General features: G+C 38.5%; 1 protein-coding gene across 1 annotated transcript in view; it reads right to left on the bottom strand.

Annotated features, from left to right (window-relative positions):
* PMS1 (PMS1 homolog 1, mismatch repair system component) overlaps positions 1-26,019 on the bottom strand; it is an 81,046-nt gene that overhangs the window by 13,946 nt on the left and 41,081 nt on the right. The window contains exons 6-9 of the mRNA XM_080933036.1: positions 12,487-12,603; positions 5,899-6,021; positions 5,521-5,664; positions 4,502-5,355 (exon numbers count right to left, since the gene is read on the bottom strand). Of these exons, the coding sequence (XP_080789162.1) occupies positions 4,502-5,355; positions 5,521-5,664; positions 5,899-6,021; positions 12,487-12,603 (1,238 nt within the window). The remainder of the gene's footprint in view (positions 1-4,501; positions 5,356-5,520; positions 5,665-5,898; positions 6,022-12,486; positions 12,604-26,019) is intronic.

Below are 26,019 nucleotides of genomic sequence, written 5' to 3'. Positions count from 1 at the left end.
CTCAAATTAACACCAACTTACTAAAGGGCCCCTCTCCCAAGTGGCAGAAAGGTACATGGCTCACACCTGGAATCTGATCCTCTAGAGTAAAGAAGCGAAAACAAAGAGGTCATAAAAATCAGAAAACGATTCCCTACCCCACATCTGTTCACTTTATCATCCAGCACTGAGATCCTGGCTAATCCTGGGGCTTGTGGAACTATCCTCAACCTGGCTACCACCCCTTTCCCATCCTCCCTCATCACACTCTCACATTCTGCCCACATCATAATGTCTTCCTTGGCAACACCATGCTCCTTCTCATGTGATAATTCTCTAAAAACTCTCTGGTTTTATACAAGGAAGCAATTTCTGTCCTGTAATCAGACAACTACTAAGTGTTTTCACAACTCCCCGTATTGCCCTTACGTTAAAAGGCACCAATTCCATGATGAAGGCTGTAGATGGCAACCAAGAGAGACCCACGACTGGACAATGTGCAGGGAGAGAAACGGCAGGCCCGACACGCACATGAACACAGAGCCTGTGGCAGCACACACAGGACCTGCACAGGTTCAAGGCAGATAGGGTCCCAGCACCGAGAAGATCCTACGGATGGACATGGCTGCTTATTCTTAACCAAGAATCTGTCTCCAACTGACATCTGCTTGCAAAGGGAAAAAAAATCAGTTTCTTTCAATGGTGCCTCACTGAGTATATTAACTACACTTCAGGCAGGCCCCATGGCCAACACAAAATGATCTCAAGGGTATTTTTGTAGACTGGGTATTTTTTGATCTTATTAGTCTTTTCTGTGTATATACTTTGGGTTTTGGTTTTGGGTTTTTGTGATATATACATGTGTTTCTTGATTTTCTGTATTTTAAAGAGCAAGAACACAGCAAGAGCTAGAGAGAAGCAGAGAACAAGAGAGTGCAAGAGACTGAGAGAAAGCAGAAAGGAAGGATGTTTGGCAGGTAGTGAGGAATGAGGTATTTGGAAGGAGCTGGGATGGGGAAAACATCATCAGAATATCTTGTATTTTTTCAATTTAAAAACCTCATAAAATTCTGTGATTGCTACATGACAAACTGCATACTATATACCATTTATGAATAGAAAACTGTATGTTATTTTTAACTGAAATGACCAGCCAGAATACGGGACACCCTTAACAAGTTATTTCCTAATTGAAGGAAGGGAATGGAAAGAAGAAAGGAAATGCCAAAACAAACTGGAACACTGCAGAAGGGGCCGACCCTTCCTACCAGGATGGAAGAAAGGGTGGGCCTTAGAGAGGGAGGCAGGTGCTCTGCCCTTTGCACTGCCATGGATGACTGCCTCAGGAGGGGCAGGCAGTCAGCACCTTTGAGACAGTGAGGAGAGAGGCCAGAGAATTGAGGAGTATAGGGAACTTCAAAATAAAAGTTAGAGATCTGACAGGTAAGGACTCACTGTCTAAGGAGCCCTGACCTTGAAACCTAAACATTTTGTTTTTTAAAAAAGCATCTGTGTGTCTGATTCTAAGAGATGGATATGTTCTTTTTCTGTTTCTGACATCCAAGTCAAGTGAACTGACTTGGAGCAAATGAAAACTGCCATTTATAGCATAAAAAGCTTCAAAATCCCCATTATGCTAACAGAGAAATCACTCTCTGAATGTTGGGCACTGCTCTGAGCCCTGACAGCCATTATCTCAAGGCCTCCTCACAACAGTGAGAGGCCACTGCACACCTTTACAGACAGCTGGCGGAGAATGACTGTCCACAGTCCAGGTGTAGTTTCTGAGGTCTGCTCTAAATAAATTCCATAACACTACTAAAGACAAATTTGGATGAAGTTTATTAACTGTAAGACTAATAATCTGACAGTGTGGGGCTCGCAGGAAGTGCTGCTGCAAGGTGGAAGGGATCATGGCCCTCCTGAGTCTGCACCCACCCCATGTTCATGAAGCTGGAAACACATTTCCATTCTGTTCTCAGAGCTTGACACATAAGAGTTACACACACACACTCATGTAGGACCAACGAATTCACTCATCTTTAAACTGAATAACAGTATTGTCTATGTAAATCTTAAGACAACTGTAGTGGTGTGAGCCTTATTTGCATAATAATTCAAAATAAGATCCTAAAAATAAATTGACATTTATTAAGTAATTAGCAGTTTGAACACTGGCTATTTCGTGTACGCACCTGTGAAATAACAGAAACTGCATCTTACAGAGGTGACTAAAAAGATATAAAAATGCATAAAAATTTACCTGACTGAATATAGGCTAAATATTCTGAATGATGTAAAATATGACTTTGTAAAACTGAGATAGAGTAACTAAAATTTTTTTTTTTAATTTTTCAGGAAAAAAAGGAAAAAAAGAAAAAGGGTGTTTGGATATCATCAAGACATTTGACCCAAATTTCAAGGTCCTCAAACTTTGTAAAATTTTCTCTATATGAAAGCTGTTATGCTCTAACTATTTCACCATAACCTGAGAATCTACTTCAATTTTAATAAGGAAATAAAAAAATATACTGACTTAAAAAAATAAGTAATGAGAGACAAGAGAGATGGCTCCGTAGTTAAGAACACCAACTGCTCTTCCAAAGGACCTGGGCTCAATTCTATGAGCACCCATACACAGGCTCATAATTCTATTTATAACTCCAATCAGAGAGCTCGGATACCCTCTTTTGGCTTCCACAGGCACTTGGCATGCATATATGTACAAAGACATACATGAAGGCAAAGCATCCATACACATAAAACTAAAAGGGCAGCTGCGTTATGGTTGCTTCTAAAATATGAATGCACATCGTTATTTCTTACAAGCACATATACACATATTTCTGAAGTCAATGATACCATGCCTCACACTGGCCTTAGAACCATGAGGGGAAGGAGGGATCATGAGAAGCTTTTCACAAAAAAGAACTGACCACAAGATGATGTGACAGAACGTGGTAATAGGCTCACCACATGTACCTTGATATATATTTGGAGAACAAACACAATCTCCGTCCTCCCTTAAACAAGGGGTCATTTGTATAACATCTGATTGTTGCTTTAGAAGCATTTTTCTAATACAGCTCAGAATTTTATAAAATTTATGATGGCTACTAGTGTTAAGAGTCATCACTACCATTTTAAATTGATAGTTTAATTCTAAAACTAAATTAATAAATTTCATGAAGATATAAAAAGTTAACCATATGTATCATTTATAATGAATGGATTATATTTAAATATTTTCCCAGATATTTGACAGTTTTGAAAAAATTAGATAATAATAAATGGCTGAAAATCTAATGTTTTCTTTCATTTTCTGGTTTCGTAAGATGCAGTCACTCAAAATGCAACATTTTGTATTGACTGATACAGAGTCTTGTGTAAAGTGCTACCCACCCAGCATGGCAGCCGTCACCTTCATCAGAGCATGGCAGCCGTCACCTTCATCTGAGCAGCTGTGACTGCTTGAGCCTCAAGAGCCAACCTGCTGACTGCCCACACTCTCCCAGGACAGGAAGGAGTGGCCATGAGGTCACTGGACTCTCATGGAGGTTCAGCTCTACTTCCTTCCCCTCTCAGAAAGCTGTAATTCTGACTTAACTGTATAGGCATCATGGAGGTGCTAAAGTAGACAGAGGGCAGAAAGTTAACTGGGGGGCCTCCATCTGTACAGCTACGCTGGCCTAGATGTTTTGGTGGTGGAGCTGATTTGGGGTCACTGAGCCTCCTATAAATAAACCCTCATCCATGCTCAGAAGTTAATCCCAATAAACTTACTGGTTCCCTGAGCTGGACTCTGGTGGTTTGTCTTTGGTGCCTTATAAGGAAGGGGTATGTGTCTGTCCACAACTCCCGAGGGAAAAGTTCCCACAGGAGCTATATATACCCATTAGATTTTTTTTTGGGACAGGACATACACTTCGATCTGAAGATACAGGTAATATTTTAATCATATCAAATCACTTATTTTTATACCCCAAACACCCACAACAATTTACAAATTACCAACCAAGTTTAGGCTACAAGTTATACTGACTACATAGCCAGTAATACACTAACTTGGTTCTGAAACTCCAGCACAATCTCTTGTACTGAACATGTCATTTTAGAGACCAATTTAAGGGAGAAACAATCAAATTTTTACAAAAGCACTATGACTTCAAATGCTCTAATGCAAAAGCTTGAAAAAAAAATGCTGCTCCAAAGTTCTTTAACATAAATTAAACAAAAAAAAAAGAAAAAAAGAAAGAAAGAAAGAGGAGAGTCAAACTGAGATGGAAGCAGGAAAGTTTCCTATCAAATAATCAGACACAATCAAAACTTTTCAAAACAAGAATAAAAAGTAATACTCCCCTATCCAAAATAATAATGAAATAATGATGCCCAAAAAGATACTTCATTAAGCTAAGATGCATTTTCCATTCTCTCCCTAAATGTTAAGTTTCTAAAGCTTTGAACATGTAAGTCACACAGAAAGGAGGCAGCTGAGCATCTGGTGTGTGCTCTGGAGACCTACCTGTGTTTTTCCTCTTCACTCAGTGTCTCCCACTGTGCTGTGATTTGTGCTGTCGCGTCCTCCAGACCAGTCTTGGGGTTCTCGGTGAGGAACTGAGTGCGGTGGTCCTGAATGAATAGGGCACTGGCTGACATGGGCTTCTTGACTGCTCGATTGCTAATTAAGTCATAGGCTGTAAGCTGTCCCAATCTGTTATCAATTACATTTGATGTTTTGCCACAAGGACCATCCCTGAGATTCTCTGGTTCAAGGCTTGGGTGACCATTAGTCACTTTACATGATAAGCTCTTTTGTGGCACTAAAATTTTCACAGGTTCGATATTCTCTCCCATCGAATTAAACACATTTCCCTTGCTCCAGTCGTCTGCACAGACTTCCAGGGCTCTCTCAGGAAGTGCTTCTCTCCCGTCTCCCCCACTTCCTCCTGTACCTTTCCTGCCATTTTCTCCTTGGATATGCTCAATGGAACCTGCAGAATGAGCCTGATGCTGTTCAGCCTGATTAGCCTCTGATGATAAATTACTCCTAGGGATATTCTGAAATGTGTCCTTATTCATGTGAGAGTATTCGCCACTAAAATGACCATCACGGTGGTCACTTGTATTTATCTGTTCATTTAAATCAGTGTTTTTTCTACATTCATCATTTTGGAAGTGAATAGCCGAAGTATCAGCATTTGGATAATTATTTACAGATGATCCCATTTTATTTAAATACACATCTGTTTCCGTTGTTTCACTAACAACCATGTTGGCTGAGGAAGCAGCTACTCCGTTATTTTCATGAGACTCTGTAGTGGGCAGTGGTCCGTAACAGGTTATCATCAGATTTTCAAGAGCAATTAAAACAGAGTCCTAAAAATACAAATGGACAAATATTAGGAGAGATACTGTGAAAAGGAGCAATAATCAAAGTACTAACAAAAAGTTTAAAAATCAAATTATTTTAATAAGGGAACAATTGGGCCCGCATACATTTATAGCATAATTACATACAAAACTTCATTTGAAAAAGATTACCTTATTCTGTAATAACACTTGACTTTTATCTGGTGTTAGATTTATATCCACCTCAGCTGAAGGAACATCAATTTTCAGAAAGAAAATGGGATACAAGCGGGTAGATTCCTTTAGGCACTTCAGGTTATAATAACGTCGGATTAACTGGGAATATATGCGATGAATAAAAAACAGAAGCATCTTGTTATTACCAGCTTTAAACAGAAACTCCAGCTCCAGGGGATCTAAGGCCCTCATGGGGCCTCTATGGGCACCAGGCATGTGGTACAGATGGACAAATACCCATATAGATAAAATAAAATTTAGAAAAAGAAAAACTCACGTAAAATATGTTAAATTCCTAATCCAAGGGGTATTTTTCTTTCTAGAAGTGATTACCTTTAGTATATCTTTTTGATGTACTGGTCGACTATTGATAAAGATGAAACTTCTCTCTGGGGTTGAAAGACTTGTGGAATTGTGGTCTGCATCAGGCTTTGGAAAGAATCCACTTAGATAAATCTACAATTGTGATACACAAGCATAGAAGGTGTGATGTCAACAATAGTTCTAGAGGTCTGATTACATGCAGTGTATTAGAAAGTACACAAAACAACACATGAGACTTGTAACATTAAGTTACATGTCTTAATGTTGTATGCATGCTGGTAAGCATGCCTTGAGAATTAATGTTGAGTAACTACTGAAGACTATCAAACCAGTTAAAAAAAAAATCTTATTAATGGCCCTAGCTTCATTTTTAACTATCAGGACAAATGCCCTTACCTTGATTTATTTTAAAATGTCTTTCCCCATAAAGTTTTTTTCTCTTCAACTATTATTTTCCATGAAAAACAGCCATTTCTTTGTTCTTAATATTTTTGAAGCTAATTGTACTGGGTTTTCATTGCTGTGTTTAAGAAAAAAATTCTTTACTTTGAATTAACTCCTTGATGGCTAAATACTGGATGTATACAAATTATCTCTATGATTGCTCACAGAATCTCACTATAAAATTTTTTGTGATTTTTACACACTGCACTTTTCTCTAGTCTACAAATATATCAAGAGAAGGTATAAGAAGAAAGATACTAGAAAAGTTGACCAGAAGGAAAGAGTGATTTAAGGGTTTAGAAAGCAAAGTGTGTACCTGCTTCTACCTTGAGCTGACACAGCATAGAAAACTATTAAGGATTTTATTAATTGTCCCCTTCCTCCAACTTTGCATTCATAGTATGTGTGTGTGTGTGTTCTGGTATATAGTCTTATATAAAATAAGTCAAACTTGATGTGTTAGGAACTCAATAAGCAACTCTAATGATAAACATTAAGCTTAGGATAAGGAATAAGGAGTTATTTATAGCCGAGCCGTAACCATGACACTTGGTAACAACACAACCCACAGGCTGTCATCTATGTCCATGGCTATCCCTGTTCTTGCAAGTAAGTGCTTAAGGAGATGCAATACCAGTTTTAGAACACTAAGTGCATTACTGTCACAGTGCCAATGTGTACCAATTTGGAAAAACAAATTAATAAATCTGGATAATCCATTACAAGATGATACCACTTAATTAACTGTAAAACTTCACAGCATTTATAAATGGCTGTATAATTTACCATGTAACATGAGACTCTTCTTCAAGCACCTGCTGGGTACAAGGGGAGTCTGCTTAGCCTCTGGAGAACTTACTGAGTGTTTGGATTAAAGAAAAGACATAGATGAGGAGAGTAAAGAGAGAAGAAAAGTGTCCCCTGTACCCTAAAATGTCTACAGAGCCAGGGATTTCCTTTTACACACTGTGGTTGCAATTGTGTAACACTACTAACTTCTAGACACTGAGCTTTAAAAATGAAGACAATCTTAGAAACTAACAAACCCTGTTAAAGTTACATGAGAGAGTCAAGCAGCTATGGTGCATACAATGTTATATAAATTAAACATCAGATCACTTCATAGTAAGAGAACAGTTACAAAACCCCCAAATCAGTTCAATAAGCAAACAGTCTGATAGATTGTATGAGATTCTATACCTCAACCTAAAAAGAACACAGAAAAATCCCCCCAAATTCAATAAAATCCATCCTTAGCTGCTTCTCTGGTAGACCTCTTTCCTCTCCTCCCGTCTCCTTTACAAACTAGAGCCTCTCCAGGCATGGAGGGGCTCACCTTTAATGCAACAATCAAGAAGGCAGAGTTTTGAAATCTTCACAGCAGCAGCAACTAGCTGTCACAAAATGAATTCACCACATTAAAATGTTATAAGATATGTTGCCTAGTTTTTACCCTACTGCCCCATCTGGCTACTTTTGTCTTCTCTATCATACTAAAGAGTCATAGTCTATCAGACAAATCTATTCTTTACCTTAATTATAATGATGTAAGCCTGATTAATCTACTAACTCTTGTCTTTCTTTCCAGTAAAGCTCCATAATATCATACAAACATATCTAAATACCATATAAATACTAAAGTAGTCGTTTAAGTACTCTGGGAAAGATAGTGGATAAGTTCATGTGAAAATCTCTTCTCATAAATGCAAACTACATTGAGGTGATAGAAACCAATATTTAATTTCAAAAGAACTAAAACCATAAACGACAAAGGTTAGGTTGTATGTGTAAACTACACAATGGGGCGTGCTGGCTGGAGAGAGAGGCCTTACATGGTAATATCAGAGAAAGGATACCTCATTTGGAAATTAAATCTAGCAGAGGATTGAAATCAGTCTTTCCACTTGGAACATGTAACTCATGCAACACCTCCCTGGAAGAAAACAAAATGACTTACATGTTGTGACCACTATCTATGGCTGCTTGCTAGGGTCACAGGAAGAATAAAGCCAACTCCAAAACCAAGGACCAGGTGAGGTCATGCTGCAGTCAGGGAGGAGTCTGGGACTTTGGCAGGATGACAGGCATGACTACTAAGGTATCACCTGGTTTCATACTGGCCTAGGGATGAGGCGGGCACTGGGCTGACAGAGAGAAAGCGTGGGGAACAAGACAGAACAACAGAGGCAAACTGTGATCCCTGATCTAGTAAATTAAAGCTTCAAGACACATAAAACAGTGGAGAATAAAACTCTTCTGTCACAACACTGGAAATTATTCTACAATTAAGTGTTGCATCATGGAATTTAAAGCAAACAGCACCAATTGTATCAGAACAGACATAAGCAAGCATGGATAGCTATGGATAAAGTTTAGAAAGAAACTGAAAATATATTCCAAGTTCTGAACAAGTACAGTAAGATGAATAAGAATCAGGTAGTAATAAGACATTCCCTCACCTTGGAGTAGAGCTAAAAATATCAAAAAGAGGTCAGATGTCAAGAAAGACAACCTGAGGACCTAACAACAGCTGTCAAAGCAGGGGCTCAGGTGGCACCGCCACCCATAACAAAGATTCTTCCTAGAACCAAACGCATACAAAAGAGACCCTTATCACAAAGGGAACAGTCCAAAAGCGGAAACACGGTGGGCAAGTTTGACAAAGATAAGTACGGGGTGGGGGGAGGCATAATAAAGCAAGAGGTCATAGCCAGTAGCCGGGGCAGGAGGAGCAGGATTGGTTTTGACCAAGAATGAGAAAACACTCACTTGGCTCAGTAGAAAAGTCAAGAATACAAGCCAGAGTGTGGTGTGTTAGAACAGAAACACAATAGCATGACACAGAGCAAGAACAGCAGAGATCTGACTGCGATTACTTAGAGACATTCCAGAGTTAGCAGACATTCTTCAGCACTCGAACTAGAACATTGTTAACACATGTATTATACATTCTTCCATGCAACAGTAGGCACGTGAAGACTAAGCAGAATTCCTATTGTCTATGAGAGATTACCAGAAGTCTTTATATAAATCTGTCTGAAAAACCAAGGGAAAACAAATCAAAACAACAACAAAACCTAAAAATCAAATTTAAGAAATTTATCTGGCAATGTCTCAAAACAAAGTGAAAAAACTTACCCACTGCAGGGCCAACTGATGTGAATCCCAGTCACATATAAGGACTTGGTAAAACTACAGATCTGCCTAAACTGACCTAAGAACAGGCCTTTGGCACTAATGCTAGCAAACTTCCAAGAGATACCAACACTATTAGCCTACAGATCATATCAGGATGTCTGCAGTATCTAGAATACAAGCACACACACCAACAACCAAGTCCCAGGAAAATAAAGGAACCAAGAACAATTTAAATTCGCCTCAACTATCCCATTAGCGTATTATGTTATACCATAAGCATCATAACACTAGAGAGGCAGCAGGCTTAAAGTGATCAAATAGCAACAAATAAAAGTTCTCTTGTCTAAAGAAACTACTTAGTGACAATGTATCACAAATCAATTACAATTAATTTAACTCTGTCTTTGACATGAAAATGAAGGAAGGCAGGAATAGAGACAGGAAGATCCCAGGTGGAGGTGATTGGGATGGATGAATAGATTACGCATAGATGGGCAGGGGATGAACACAGACAGGCAGGCAAGGATCAGGCAACATGAACCTGACAGTCAACAGCAGGCACAAACACACATTCCCAATTACATTCTTCACAGAGCAAAAAGACAAAGAATCGGAAGTTTGGAACAAAAGGAAAACGGGGTGAGAAAACCAGAGGTTTAGAGTAATAAGACCTTCAAGGCAAAACAAAACTTGTCTCCTATGAGATAAAAATTGTTTAAGGAGCAAATACTTTAAAAACAAAACTTTATCTTTAGAAATATTCAGGCTTTTGAATACATACACACAATCTAAGGAGAGAGAGAGAGAGAGAGAGAGAGAGAGAGAGAGAGAGAGAGAGAGAGAGAGAGAGAGAGAGAGAGACTGGTAATGGATAGAAGTATAAACTCTGTACAGCTTGGAAAAATGTGTTTCTGGATTGAAGGCTTTGAGTCCTTGGCACAGCAGTGAAACGTAAATGATCCTTTTAAGACTTGTCCTTTCTTGTTTTTCTTTTTCATGTATTCATTCTGACACTCCTCCTCTTGTATAATGGCCCCAGCACTTTTGTCATTTTTGTGGAGTTGTGCATTAACAACTAACTACCAGTGGGCAGGAAGAAAGGGCAAACAATACTCAGAGCAACAAAACCAATTGTTCTATTAACTTATCAAAAATTTAATCTAAAAAATAACCTTTGAAATAAGATGCCCTTCATGGACACAGGTAATGCTCTCCCAGAAGCCATTTGTTATTAAAGCAACATCACAGCACCAGCTCTGGGACACCTTTCTACCAGTGACAGGTCAGGGAGGCCCCAGAGGGATTGTTCTTGGTCGCCCACTAACATTCAGTAGTAAAGACCGCTAAAGGCTGCACACTATGGTCACAGGGCATAAAAATTAAGCTGAAGCTGAGCTGCAAACTTCTTCACTATTTTCTAGCTGCCAAGGTGCCAGAGTTGCTATGCAGGTTGGGGTGGGGCATTATTAACAGTTTTACTAAGCTGTGAATACTGCTAGCTACAACAATAACTTCAGAGGCAAGCCTCTAGAATTATGCTGGTAGGACTGGAATTGGGTTAGCAACCATTTTCTGATTGTATTTGAGGTTTGTTCCACAAAAGGAAACTCATGCCTGGCTCTGTAAACCTGCTTAAGGGTCCTTGACTGGGAATCATAGGCCTCAGGAGGTAACGAGCTCTACTGCAGTTCTGCTAAAAGACCATGTTGTCAAACTGCTTTCTAACACTCTTTGTACTCCTGGATTGTGCTACATCTAGACTTCATCAGAGACACTTACTGCAGTGTTAATGCAAAACTCCACAAAAATGTCAAAAGTGCTGGTGTGGTGCTGGGCCTAAATGAAGCTGCTGTTACACGCCGCCAGGGCTCAGGGGCCATTATACAAGAGGAGGAGTGTCAGACAAGAAAGGACAAGTTCACTGACCACTAGAACCTTGAGGAAACGTCAGAGTTTATATGCAACAGACTACATAAAACACAAAGAGGGGGATTGAGTTTTGAGTAACTGATGGGAATGTAACAAAGGAGAATATATTCAGTTAGTAGAGTAGGAATATTCTCATTTGTGTGGCATAAGAGAGAAAATACTGGATCCTTAAAGAGGAAATGCAATCCGAGTGTAATAATGGGCTTTGTGTTAATTTTTGTATAATTATAATTATATTCCATCTAAGCTTAGAATTAATTGGGTCTTTATAATTAATGTTTAGAGCAAAGATGGAGACAAACAAGCACACAAACATAATAAAAGCCCACAGGGCTGAGATCAGAGCCCAGTGGCAAAAGGCCCGATAGTGGTGTGAGGTGCTAGGTTAGACCCTAAGCTCTAAGAAAGAAAACTACATATGAAATCTGTTAAAGTCAGGGCTGGCAGCCAAGTCTGTAGCCCCAGATCCTAAGAGGATGGGGTAGGGGAACTGTAAGTTCAATCCTATGCTGTTGCAACATAGCAAATAACAATAAAATAAAAATGGAGGTGAGGGTGGGGGAAGAACTTGGAACATAGCTCAGTGTAACAGTAACTGTTGCACACACCAGGTTCCAGGTTCAATGCCCAGAACAATGTATGTGTATATGTACAAGTGCGTGCTCTCTCTCTCTCTCTCTCTCTCTCTCTCTCCCTCCACACACACACACACACACACACACACACACACACACACACACACACAGCTGATGAAATTATGATGGAAGAGCAAGTTAAGTGAGGTAGCTCCATCTGGCAGTACACAGAGCCAAATGGCACTATCTAAAGCTGAAAGACCAACAGAAGGCAACCTGAACATATGTTCACAATCAGAAAGAGAAATAAAGGATAAATAAGATCCACTCTTTTTGTTCTACAATGTAAAGAGAAGATCCTAAATTGAAAATTAATTTTAAAAAGTAACATAAATAAAAAGGTAACCGGGCAGGGAAGGTTGGCTTTGCATTCTGTTGTTTGCCTTACAGCACTTCTTCCTGACCACCTCACCATGCGAGGGAGACTGGAAAGGCGAGCTTTGCTGTGTACCTGAGATTCTTCACAGTACTGCTCAACAGAGTCCATGTTGCTCATTATAGCAGTTCCCAGAACTGACATTAGAGCCATCCTGTGATCTGGAACTCTACTTTTCTGCCAAACAACTGCCTAGGGACAAGAAAACATAGATGTGTTATAGTACAAGATTTAGTAAATTCAAAGACTTACAGTGTATATATATTTAGCATTTATCCTCACTGTTTGCTGTATCATTTAGGAGGAACTCATGAGCAACGGTCTAAAAGAACTAACTCTGGCTCTCCATTTTAAGCTGTACAAGCAAAAATGTATAACCTGATCAACTCTTAGGTCTTTCCCTACAACTGCACAAAACACTCTCCCTCTAACTTTTAGAATACATTCTGCAAAATGCATTTATAATTATAATTAACTGAATCTCACATAAATAAATGTTGCATGGATCCATTTTACATGCTGCATATTGTAGGTAAACCAAGAGACACAATGAAGAGACTAGAACAGAGGTTGCCATGTCCAATTAGAGTTGAAAACACTTTAGAAATTGTCAGTATTGAAAATATTCACCCACCCTCTTGTATGTCCTGATGATACAGGACATGTTTGAAGTGCCTAAGAGAAGAGTGGTGGAGGCAGGGGAGGGGAGGTCACAAGAGGAGGGAAGGGACAGTGTTGTGCACTGAAGAGTCTCTGACAGCAAGTAGTTTTTTTCCTGTGGCAATAAAGATGTAACCACTAAAGATGTGACCACTGCATTCAATAGTCAGGAGAGTGGCCACATTTCCAGAAGTTCAGCAGGGCCAAGTGGCAGTAATTTGGGTAGTGGTCAAATAATAGGCTCATGCACCTTTCTCAGGAGATCTGACTGACAATCTATTGGAGGCAGAGAGGGTGACAAACTTGGCCTCCTGGCAGAGGGGCACACTAGCAAGTCAGTGTGGAGGCCTGAGGCATGTAAGACTTCAGTGTGTGTGTGTGTGTGTGTGTGTGTGTGTGTGTGTGTGTGTGTGTGGTCTTTCATTTGTTTATGCGATCCTGAAAAACAGAACCAGTATCAGAAAAAAAAGTTTTTAATAAATCAGGCTGCCAAAACCATGTAAATAAATTTTGCTTCTTAATCCAATATAGAATTTTGACAACTCAATAAACCTGTATACTCTTTGGAAATTTTAGCTTTTTTTTCTGAAAATTGTAGAAAATGGTGAGAGTGGTTTATTATACACAGGGTAGGGATATACAAAGACAGGGAGAAAAAGAGAAAGGGAGAGAGAAGAAGAGTGAACCAAAGTGTGCACCAAAGCAAGTCAGAGAAATCCTCAGCAGAGGCCATCATCCTGGTATTATGTGCAGTAAGAGCAGGAGGGAAGGATCTGCTCTTCTGGAATCTCAAAGAACCACAAATGACTAAGACAAATGACTCAAGAGTATAAGGGAGGACCTGTGCCCATTCCAAGAGTTCTATTTATACCATTAGACAGTTATACAACTAAGGCACCTCTGATCCATAAACTATGGTATATTTTCACAATCATTTTGAATAGCTATTATATTGAGTAAACCAAAGCTCAAAGAAAGAAACTGCCTTAAAGAAACAGACATTCAGTCATGGAACCAATTCTATCCCCTCACCCCCAACCCTTTTTTTAAGTTCTAAATCTATTTTTCATATTCCAACATTGTTTTATCTAGTCAAAGAAAGCAGTAATTTAGGAACCAACTTGAACTTAAGGAGTTAAAGAATCATTTGAACAGCAAAGTGTTTTCTGACAAAATGCACTTTTTTTTTTATAATTGCCATGTGATCATGTGACATCCTATAAAATTTCAAATTAATATTTAAATTAATTCATAAAAAGGTAAGACAATGTATTGCTGACTGACAGAACAGTATACACAAAAGCATGAAGGCACACAGCAGGCTGAAATGAAGGTAAATGTACAAGAGCAGAATTTTGAATGGCCAAGCACAGCATGATGCGCTTGCTGTTTCTTGTATAAGATACTGGAACAATCTTAACTAAAAACAAAACATAATCATAATCCCATGTGGGTGTTTTGCAAAAGTGATTTAGTGAGATCTGAAATTAGAAAAACAAAAACACACCACCCTTACAGAATTTATCCAAGACAGAGATTCCCAGCTCTTTGACAGTGAGCATGAGAAATGAATGAAATTCATTCACAAAATGTTTCCTTAGGTCCCTGGGAACTGTGATTTCTGCTGTAGTTGCTACAGTGTGGTTACTTTCCATTCTTGAAAATGCAGTTGAATACACACCCAGAAAGACACTTACAAAAGAATTATACTTCTAGTTTATCCACTTATTCATTTACTTATTGAATGTAAGAATAAGCTATGTCCCTTGTAAGCTATGTCATTAAGGCTGAGATAGCAGGACTAGCACACCAGGAGGGTAGAAGACAGTGAAATAAACTAAAAAACTTGAAAGAAGTCTCACTTATGAACATTGATGCAAAATTACTCAACAAAATCCTTGCAAATCGAATCCAAGAACACATCAAAACGATCATTCACCATGACAAAGTAGGCTTCATCCCTGGGATGAAGGGATGGTTTAATATAAGGAAATCCATCAATGTAAACAAACTCAAAGAACAAAATGGTCATCTCACTAGATGCTGAGAAAGCATTTGACAAAACTCAACACCCCTTCATGTTAAAAGTCCTGGAAAAAAGAGGAATCCAAGGTCCATACCTAAACATAATAAAAACAATATACAGCAAACCAACAGCCAACATCAAACTTAACGGTGGGAAACTTGAAGCAATCCCACTAAAATCAGGGACTCTACAAGGCTGCCCACTCTCCCCCTACCTATTCAACATAGTACTGGAAGTCCTGGCTGGAGCAATTAGACAGCAAAAGGAAATCAAAGGGATACAAATTGGAAAGGAAGAAGTAAAAACATCGCTCTTTGCAGATGACATGATAGTGTACTTAAGTGACCCCACAAATTCCACAAGAGAACTCCTACAGCTGATAAACAAGTTCAGCAAAGTGGCTGGATACAAAATTAACTCAAACAAATCAGTAGCCTTCCTCTACTAAAAGGACAAACATGTAGAGAAAGAAATTAGGGAAAAGATACTCTTCACAATAGTCACAAAAACTACGAAATACCTTGGTGTGACTCTAACTAAGCAAGTGAAGGACCTGTATGACAAGAACTTCAAACCTCTAAAGAAGGAAATCGAGGAAGATCTCAGAAAATGGAAAGATCTCCCATGCTCATGGATTGGAAGGATCAACATTTTAAAAATGGCCATCCTACCAAAAGCAATCTACAGATTCAATGCAATCCCCATCAAAATTCCAACCCAGTTCTTCACTGAGTTGGAAAGATCAATGTGCAATTTCATCTGGAATAACAAAAGACCTAGAATAGCAAAATCCATCCTCAACAAGAAAACATCTGCGGAAATTACTATCCCTGACCTCAAGCTATATTACAAGGCAATTGTGCTGAAAACTGCATGGTACTGGTACAGAAATAGGCACATGGATCAATGGAATAGAATAGAAGATCCAGAAATGAGCCCTCACGCATATGGTCATCTGACTTTTGACAAAGGGGCTGTAAACATTCAATGGAAAAAGGACAGCCTATTCAACAAATGGTGTTGGTCCAACTGGCACTCAGCATGCAGAAGAATGAAAACAGACCCTTTCTTATTTTCTTGTACAAAGCTCAAGTGTAAGTGAATCAAAGATCTCCACATTAAACCAGACACACTGAAACTATTAGATGAGGAAGTAGGGAAAACCTTAGAACTCACAGGCACAGGAGAAAATTTTCTGAACAAAACACCAATGGCTCAAGCTCTAAGGTCAAAGATTAACAAATGGGACTTAATGAGATTGCAAAGTTTCTGTAAGGCTAAGGACATTGTCAAGAAAACAAAACTGCAGCCAACAGATTGGGAAAAGGTCTTTACCAACCCTACATCAGATAGAGGCCTAATATCCAAGGTGTACAAAGAACTGAAAAAGCTAGAAACCAGAGAATCAAACAACCCTATTAAAAAATGGGGTACAGAGCTAAACAAAACATTCTCAATTGAGGAATATCGAATGGCTGAGATACATCTAAGGAAGTGCTCAACATCCTTAGCCATCAGGGAAATGCAAATCAAAACAACCATGAGATTTCACCTCACACCAGTCAGATTGGCCAAGATCCAAAACTCAGATGACAGCAGATGCAGGCGAGGTTTTGGAGAAAGAGGAACACTTCTCCACTGTTGGTGGGGTTGTAAACTGATACAACCACTCTGGAAATCAGTCTGGTGATTCCTCAGAAAATTGGACATAGTATTACCTGAAGACCCAGCTATTCCACTTCTGGGCATATACCCCAGAAACACTCCAATACACAACAAAGATACATGCACCACAATGTTCATAGCAGCTCTATTTATAATAGCCAGAAGCTGGAAAGAACCCAGATGTCCTTCAGAAGATGAATGGATACAAAAATTGTGGTACATTTACACAATGGAGTACTACTCAGCTATCAGAAACAATGACTTAACCAAATTCTTAAGAAAATGGTTGCATCTAGAGAATATCATCCTGAGTGAGATAACCCAGTCACAAAAGAACAGACATAATATGCAGTCACTGATAGTGGGATGCTAACCCCAGAGGCTCAGACTGCCCCAGAAACAACTCACAGAATGTGTGAAGTTCAAGAAAAAAAGAAAGAAAAAAAAATACCAAAGAAACAAAAAGAAATTATGCTTGACCCTTACACACCAAGAAAACGTTGACTAATTCCGGGTTACATCCTCTTTTACCTGTACTTTTTGCTCATTGTAACTAGTAAGACCTTAATGCAGAGTATCAAACCTTAAAAGAAAGAGGAAAAAAAAAAAAAAGCCTAGCACTGACAAAAATGTATTTGTATACATTTATGCAAAAATGTTTAAATTTTTTTCTTTTATCTTTTTTTTAAATAAAGTTAAAATAAATAAATAAATAAATAAATATTGTACAGTTAAAAAAAAAGAAGTATTGTATGATGTGGTAACTTCTAGTGCTGAAGAAAAGAACTGTGGAGGCTTTCCAGCTTTGGCCTGAGAAGCTGAAATGTCAGGAACCCCACTCAGCAAGACAGTACATGATTAGAACAGGTTTGTAGGCAAAGGAAAAATGATGCACTCAGCTTGTTCAGTGCTGACCCCTTGTATCAAAGGCAGCACTGGAGTCCATAATGATCCACTGAGGCAGTGGTTCTCAACCTGTGGGTTACATCTCATTCACAAGGTCATCCTAAGACCACTAGAAAACAGTTACACTATGATTCCTGACAGTAGCAGAATTGCAGTTATGGAGTAGTAGTGAAGTAGTTTTATGGTTGGGGGTCACCACAACATGAGGAACTGTATTTAATGATCATGGCATTAGGAAGGTTGAGAACCAGTGCCCTAAGGAATTACAAATGAACGTTTTCTGGGAAAAGTGCCCTTGTTGGAACTAGTTTCCTCACTGGTTCCCAGCAGTGGCTACCCTACTCTGCACCTGCAGATAAGTACAGACTTTGCTATGTAACTCAAGGAAATCGGAAGCAATCTTTGCTGCCTTCAAGCAGAACAGTTTTATTGTGCTATAGTTTGCTACATAGTGTGCTTACAGATTTGTAGCATATGTACTATAATTTTAGAAAAAAAAATCATCAGGAATGACCTACTCATCATCCATAATCATTACTCTCTTCATAGAACTGCCTATGTTTTGACTGTCATATGAATGGAATCACACAGTATGGAGTGTTTTAGTAAGACCTTGCATCATGTTCTGAAATTTCATGAGTGGTGTACAACCCTATCCTTTTCCAGTGGCTGAGGAATATTCATGACACACGTCTGATGCATTTCTCATAAGTGTATGATTATTTGGGTTGTTTTCAGTTTGCACCATCATGAATGATGTTTCTATAAACATTGAATTTTTGTGTGGACGTGTTTCATCTCTGGACAAGTATCTAGGGCATAAGTGCTGGGTCATACGGTACTTCTAGGCTGATGTTTTAGGGTTTCTACTAGTGTGCAGAGACACAGCAACTCTTATAAAGGGAAACATGTGATTCGAGCTGGCTCACAGGTTCAGAGGTTTAGTCCATTATCTTTATGGCAGGGAACATGGCAGTGAAGACAGACATGGTGCTAGAGAAGAAGCTGAATTTTCTACACCTGGATTGACAGGCAGCAGGAAAAGAGAGTTACACTTGGCCTAGCTTGGGCTTCTGAAACCCAAAGATATCCACTGTGACACACTTCCTCTAACAAGGGCACATCTACTCTAACAAGGTAACAAAAACATCCACTGTGACACACTTTCTCTAACAAGGGCACATCTACTCTAATAGTGCTCACTCTCCGTGAACCAGTGGGAGCCATTTTCATTAAACCAGCCCAGCTGACTAGCATATAATCTCTATGTGTATTAAGCTTCTAAAAAGACAAAGAAATGCTGGGGGGCAGTTGCTGTTCTAGGCACAGTGATGACTAAAGGGAAAATATTCTAAATAACAGAAAGTAGGGAGAAGATTCTGGCCAGTCTGCAGTTGTATAGAAATGAATTGCCCATTACAAACTGATGTACAATGAAATGTTAGGCACAGAAGCGGCACCCTTCAGAGCTGCACCAGCTCTCCGGCCCTGGCACAGGGGAACTGGCTTCTTTCTGTCTCTGCTCTCCATCCTCCCTTCCTTCCAACTGGGAAAGACTAAACCTGAGGAAGCTGACACATGCTGGGCAACTACCTAGTCTCCCCTTTACTATCATGTCTTCATAAAGTTGTGAGGAAACCATTTCAGTTGCCTGTATCTGAAATGTACCTATGAAGCAGGGAGCCCACACTACGGACCTTGGCTGATATTAGAGAGCTGCCTCATGAATAAATCTTAGTTGCTAATGACAAGGTTCCTGCCTCACTACTGGGCTTGCTGAAGTCAGTATATAAAATGAATTTAGGAAACTGGTTTTAGAAAATCTTAGCAACACAAGAACCAAAAAATATGTTTTTGTATTTTTTTATATATTTCAGGAAATATGTTTTATTTCAAAATATTAAAAATTAACCAAATAAAACCGCTGTATTAAAGAAATCTAAGCAGATGAGTGATGAAGAGAAACAATTGCTCTAATAAAGCACTCTTAAGATTGAGATTGAGGTGTGTTTGTAAAAGGATTACAATTATGATCTATATCTATATATGTATATGATATGTGTTTCAAACACTCCATATTGTAGCTCTTCAACATTCATCTAAATCCATCTTATAAAAAAATTACTGTTTAATAAAAATGGAAGGTTGTTGGATATATATATCTATACATATATATATATATATATATGTTTTATCTGTATAGTTATATATTAAATCCTTGGTGTCAGAAGCAGGTAGACTGTCAAAAGTTTAAGACTACTTTTGCCTACATCATGAGTATGTTCCTGGTCAAAACTGTAGCAAGAATTTGTCTTAAAAATCCAGATAATAAGAATAGTTAAGGAGTTAAAATACTGTAATTATATTATCAGTGTTAATTTATATTTATTGATATTTATTATTTTTTTTTATGTTACCTCGCCTTTTTTATTGGATATTTTTTATTTACATTTCAAATGTTATCCCCTTTCTCAGTTTCCCATCTGGAAACCCCCTATTACATCCCCCCTTCCTCTGCTTCTATGAGGGTGATCCCCCACCCACTCCCTCCTGCCTTCCTGCCCTGGCATTCCCAGAACCAAGGGCCTCCCCCACACCCCCACCGTTGATGCCTGACAAGGCCATCTTTTGCTACATATGCGCCTGGAGCCATGGGTCCCTCCATGTGTACTCTTTGGATGGTGGTTTAGTCCTTGGGAGCTGGGGGTGGGGGGATCTGGTTAGTTGTTGTTCTTCCTATGGGGTTGCAAACTCCTTCACCTTCTTCAGTTCTTCCTCTAACTTCTCCATTGGGGACCCCGTGCTCAGACGACTGGTGGGCTGCCAGTATCTGCCTCCATTTGTCAGGCTCTGGCAGAGCCTTTCAAGAGAGCTCTATCAGGCTCCTACGGTGATATGAGCACTACTGCAAGCTTGGGAGCATTGAATTATGGGCAATTACTATGAACTGCTTTGCAAGGCAATCAATTTAGGGGTATTGCCCAAACTTAGTATCATTTAGCCTAGCAATGAATAATACAAACATCCACAAACAAGCAAAACTTCCAGTCTTCCCCAGAAAATATTTATTTTCCACATAGAATTCATTATTAAAGAAGAAACTGCAAATTTAATATATTTTTAATAAAAACCTTAGTTCTACACCATCCACACTACTCTTTTACAGAGATTATCTTTTCTTCTTCCTCAAGTATTCTGTATATCTCGCCCTTAGACTGAAAGCTTAACATATGCTAAAAATACACACACACCTCCATATGTTTTCTATCTAGGTCACACAAAGCTGGAGCATCCGCGTGTGCCAAGTGAGAATCGGACTCTGGGCAGTCTGATGACAGTGCAAAAGCACCATCAAGAATATATTATTACATGCACACAGTCTGAAGACTGACTTAAGTTAGTCAAATATATCTTACCCCCATCCCACTTCACTGACACACTGTTTGAATAGGGAACGTGTACACACAAAAAATGCAGTTACTAAACAATGCTCTGCTAATTCTCCCTGACAACAGGCATCTCTTTCTATAATAAAAAGTAGATGCTACCAGTCCAGAGGTGCTGGATTTCCTGGAGTTAGAGTGGCAAGGCATTTGTGAGCCCCCAAGGTAAATGCTAGGAAATAAACTCAGGTCCTCTGAAGAACAGCAAATCCTCTTAGCTGCTGCAACAACCCCCTATTTCTAGTTGTCATACTTGAAATACAGATAAAAAAAAATTAAGTGTATGCATTTAAGACTATAGTCCTAAGTCTTTCCTAAGACGAAAATGAGAATTAGGAACTTTTTGATAGGCCTATAGTTCATATAACTTATTGTCCTTAAAACTGTTAAAGATTTTAGTTTATTTTCCCTACCAGATAAAGGAAAGAAAGAATAATTAGAAATTTGTCTCAATATATTAAAAGGAATGTCATTACATAGAAAATGAAGGAAGAGATTCAGACTTTTAAAAATCCATATAATTACTCAAAAGTTATAAACAAAGACTAATACAGTCACATAAAGAGAAATATGGAAGATGTATAATCATGCAGTTTAAAGTTACTTATTTTTGAGACAGTGTCTCCTGTTCTCACAGAGCTCAGACTGGCTTCCAGCTGACTACATAGCCAAGGATGACTATGAAATTCTGATCTTCATGCTAGAAGCATATAACACCATATCTAGTTTTTTGTGGATCAGGGTTAGGGAATCAACCTGAACTTTTTCTTCTCTGTACCCACTCTTCTCCATAACTCTGTAAATGAAGCTTGCAATGAAAGAGGCAAGCAAACATCTCTATAGTATGGCTCTTCACTGTCTTTTGCTTGTTTTTTAAATCAAGTGGTAAGGTATGGGACTAATAAATATAGCTAGCCTACAACTGATTAGGCTTTCTCTTCAATCTGCATACTTAGCAAAACTTTCTACTTGTGAGGTAAAATTTTCATTTTAAAAGTATTATTTCTGAGATTATGTGAAATTAAAAGGCTTCTCTGAAAATGAAATCAAACCTGTACCTATTTACCTTGTATAAAAACTGACTCTACATGGATCAAAGACATAAACATGAAATCTCAAACACTGAATCTGCTAGAAGAAAAATATAAGCAATACCCTACACAATATAGGTACAGAAATGGACTATTTGAATATGACCCCAATTTACCCAAAAATTAAGGACAAGATCTGACAATGGTGACCTCATAAAACTCAAAATCTCTTCAAAGCCAAACAACAATCAATTGTGTGAAGAGGAAGCCAACAAAGGGAAGACAATCTTTGCCAAATGTACAGAGAATTAATATTCAGAAAGAAGTTTTAAAAAAGTCAAGGCAAACAACTCATCCATTCCAAAACCATGTGTGGGATGTAAACAGAGTTCTCAAAAGAAGAAATAAAAATGGCCGAGAAACAACTCAAAAAATGTTCGTTGTCATTAACAATTAAGGAAGTGCAAGTGACAATATCAGAAAGATGTCACCTTACCCAAGTCAGAATGGTGAAGATAACAAAAAACAAATAAAAAACAAAACAAAACAAAAACCCTGACAACAAACACTGGAGAGGATGTGGAGCAAAGAGAACCCTCTCATTCACTGTTAGTGGGGCTGCAAACTGCTCCAGCCATTCTGGAAGTTAGTTGGAAACCCTCAGGAAGGTAAACGAGAATTTTCAGATGACCCAATACACTCCTGGGCAAATTCCCAAAGGACTCAACAGCCCATTTATTCCCCATGGAATACTTGCATAGCCATTCTCATGCTGTCTATTCACAGCAGAAGGGAAAGTGTAAGCAATCTAAATGTCTTTCAACTGATGAATGCATTACATAATCATGTAAATGTGGTAATTTTGTAAACATAGAATAAATTCATCTATGAAGAAAAATGAAATCATGAAATTTACAGGTAAATGGAGAGATGCAGAAAAGATCATATTGAGATAACATTCTCTCTCATGTGCAGTTCCTGTCTCGACACCAATACTGAGCAGAGTAACTGCAGAAACTAGGAAGGTGAAATGATACCCAGCAGGGAGGTGGGCAGGTGGGCAGTGGAGAGAGTGATAAGGCACAACTGACTTTAAGAGGGAAATGGGAAACATGTTAGGGAGGGACTTAATTGGGGAGCAGAGAAAAGATAAATATATGAAAAGCAAAGCAGAGAAAGTAAAACAACAGTAAGGATGTCTGAAAAGTTGTAAGGAAGCACATTACAGTAGGTAAGATGAGGAATTATCCTAGTCTCTGTCTATAGACAAGTAGATAAGGAAAATGTGCCCATATATACAGTGACATTTTATTCTGCTGTAAAGAAAAATGAGTTCACAGTATTTTCAGGAAAATGACTAGAAATTATTATTTTAAGTATAATATCCCAGAAACTGAAAGGCCAATATTATATAATTTTCCTCATATTAAATCTTAGAGTTATATTTTTATTTTTTTAATGCTCATGGATGTTTTTGCTTGCATGTATCTATGTATGTCTCTGTCTCTCTGTGTTAAGCATGTGCCATGAGAAGGTGTCGGATCCTCTGGAGCCAGAGTTACAGAACATTATGAAGAGGAAGGAAGTGGGAGAAAAGACCATCAAAAACAGGCATGCCATAATCTCATTTTATTTTGCTGTGTGGAAGTTAGAGGGCAGAGGAAGGGAAGAAAGAGGGGGGAAAGAGAGAAAGGGAGAGAAGAAAATCTCTCTGCTTTCTGTTTTGATGCTTTTAATTAAAAATTATTTGTAATAACATTTTTGCATGTATATTTATGTAGTGGTAGGTACATGTGCACGTAGGTGTCCACAGAAGCTAGAGGTATCAGACCCCTTGATCTGGAGGGACAGGTACTTGTGAGCTATGCAATACAGATGCTGGGAACCAAACTCAGGTCCTCTGGAAGAGCAGTGTCTCTTTCCCATTCTTTTCATAGCACATCTTATCTAGAATGATATTGATGCACTTATTTCTATCACTTAATTGTACTATAATGAAATGTCCTCCACAAACAGGTCCTAGATGAAGTCACTTTAATGGGATATGCCTTTGTCCTCACAAAAATTACACTTTAAGAGAAAACCCAAAGAGCAATAAACCAAGACATATTAATAATATGGTAAGTTAGAAAGAACAATATTTACAGGAAAAGACATGTGAGACAGAGAAAATGCTTACAATTTTCAAGTGTCTAAACAAAGTCACTGAACCAGATACATGAAGCAAAACGTTCTATTAAAAGCAAACTCAAAGCAGGCACTCTCCCTTAGAAATGAGACTGTATGCCTGAGGAATGAATCAGAGAAGAAAAAAGAAATAGTGTCAGAAATAAGTTGGATAAGCTAGAACACAAGCTCTTAAGAGCCAAATCAAGCCACTGACTATTTGAACAAGCTTTCTTTTTTTAAAATTTTTATTGGATATTCTCTGTATTTACATTTCAGATGTTATCCCCTTTCCCCCAATGTTCCCTCCTGTCAACTTCCACAGAATGTAAAGACAACACTGGCTCCTCAAGCTCTCATTACCCTTTCACCTAAAAGGGTCCTTGCACTTCTACAAGGCAACATTGTCACAGAGCTGCTGGAAAGAGCTGGGAGGAGGAAACCACAGCGAGAAGAATGGCACTGCATTAAAAAGCAGGAGATCTCAACTTTAATTTGTCCTTCTCAATAGTTAAAATCTGACTCCTTGGGTGGCCCAATTAAACTCTTGGGGTCATCTAATGGTAAAAAAGATTGTTACAAGACTAAAAACACTATTTACTAAAAGATTTGGTGGACAATACAAAAAAAAATTCAGTGGTCAAGTTTAAAAAATTTGCTTACTTTTTTATGATTGGGTATAAATTTTCAGAATAATTTCTAAGTGATAAAAGTATTATGTTACAATGTTGCAAGACATAAAATGTATCAAGACATATGTAGATATCTGCAAAAAGCAAATACTGCTGGGGCAGAAAAGACCACAAGAGAAGATCCAAGACTCAGTCAATTTCCATTAGCCCTAATAAGGAATCCAGATGTGAGAGATTTTTCTAATGAGTATTACTATTAGAAAAATTCCCAGTACTGGAGTAAATTTTAAAATTAGGATAAATAAGTAGAAAAATGTATTCGGCTAGAGGATCAATAAAACAGTAATTATATGGCCCAGTTAATTAGTTCAGGGAAAGTAAATATGGTAAACAGAGCTTAGAGACTGCTCTGTCACATCCTCACTCTACCCCAACTGTCCCACTGACGCCAAGTCTTCAGAATGTCTTGATTATTTTAGAAATAGAAGTGAGAAGAAACTAAAAATCTGAGGTCACTAGGGAACAGAAATGAACAAATCCTTAAAAGAAAATCATTTTAATAGTGAATGTAGAGAAAATTTGGTAAGACGAAGTTCTAAAAATATTTATGGACTTTGATTTCCAGATCACCTAATTCATTTAACTCACCACCTTGAACTATGTATTCCAGGAAGACACTTCCCATTCTCTCACAGCCAGTTGCTGCTATATAAGGGAGGTGGAGTAGAGGTGAGGTGTGAATAACACACTTTAAATACATGGAAGGCACTATGCAGGAGCTGGGGGACATCCAAGTTGTCTACTAAGTGACAGAGGACTGTAGGATCTCTTATTAGAGTAGTCGAATACCAAACTCAGGAATCAGTTATAAATTTTATATGTGTGTTTGTCTTTCATCTTTTCCTATATATGCCATGCCCAAACTTTCACATTGCTAACACCTCCCTTCCAATACTCCTGAATTATTACTTACTAAAATCTATATCCATTTTTGCTACTCTAGTCCCTGCAGTGGATGGGTAGGGTGGCCCTCGGGCCTCTCTTCCTGGCTCTTTCATGCTCATACACTTCCGGGTCTT

This window comes from Micromys minutus (assembly GCF_963924665.1).
Source record: "Micromys minutus genome assembly, chromosome: 19".
In the NCBI taxonomy this organism is placed as follows: Eukaryota; Metazoa; Chordata; class Mammalia; order Rodentia; family Muridae; genus Micromys; species Micromys minutus.
The sequence above is the reverse complement of the archived record's forward strand: the minus strand, read 5'-3'. Positions and strand labels throughout refer to the sequence as shown.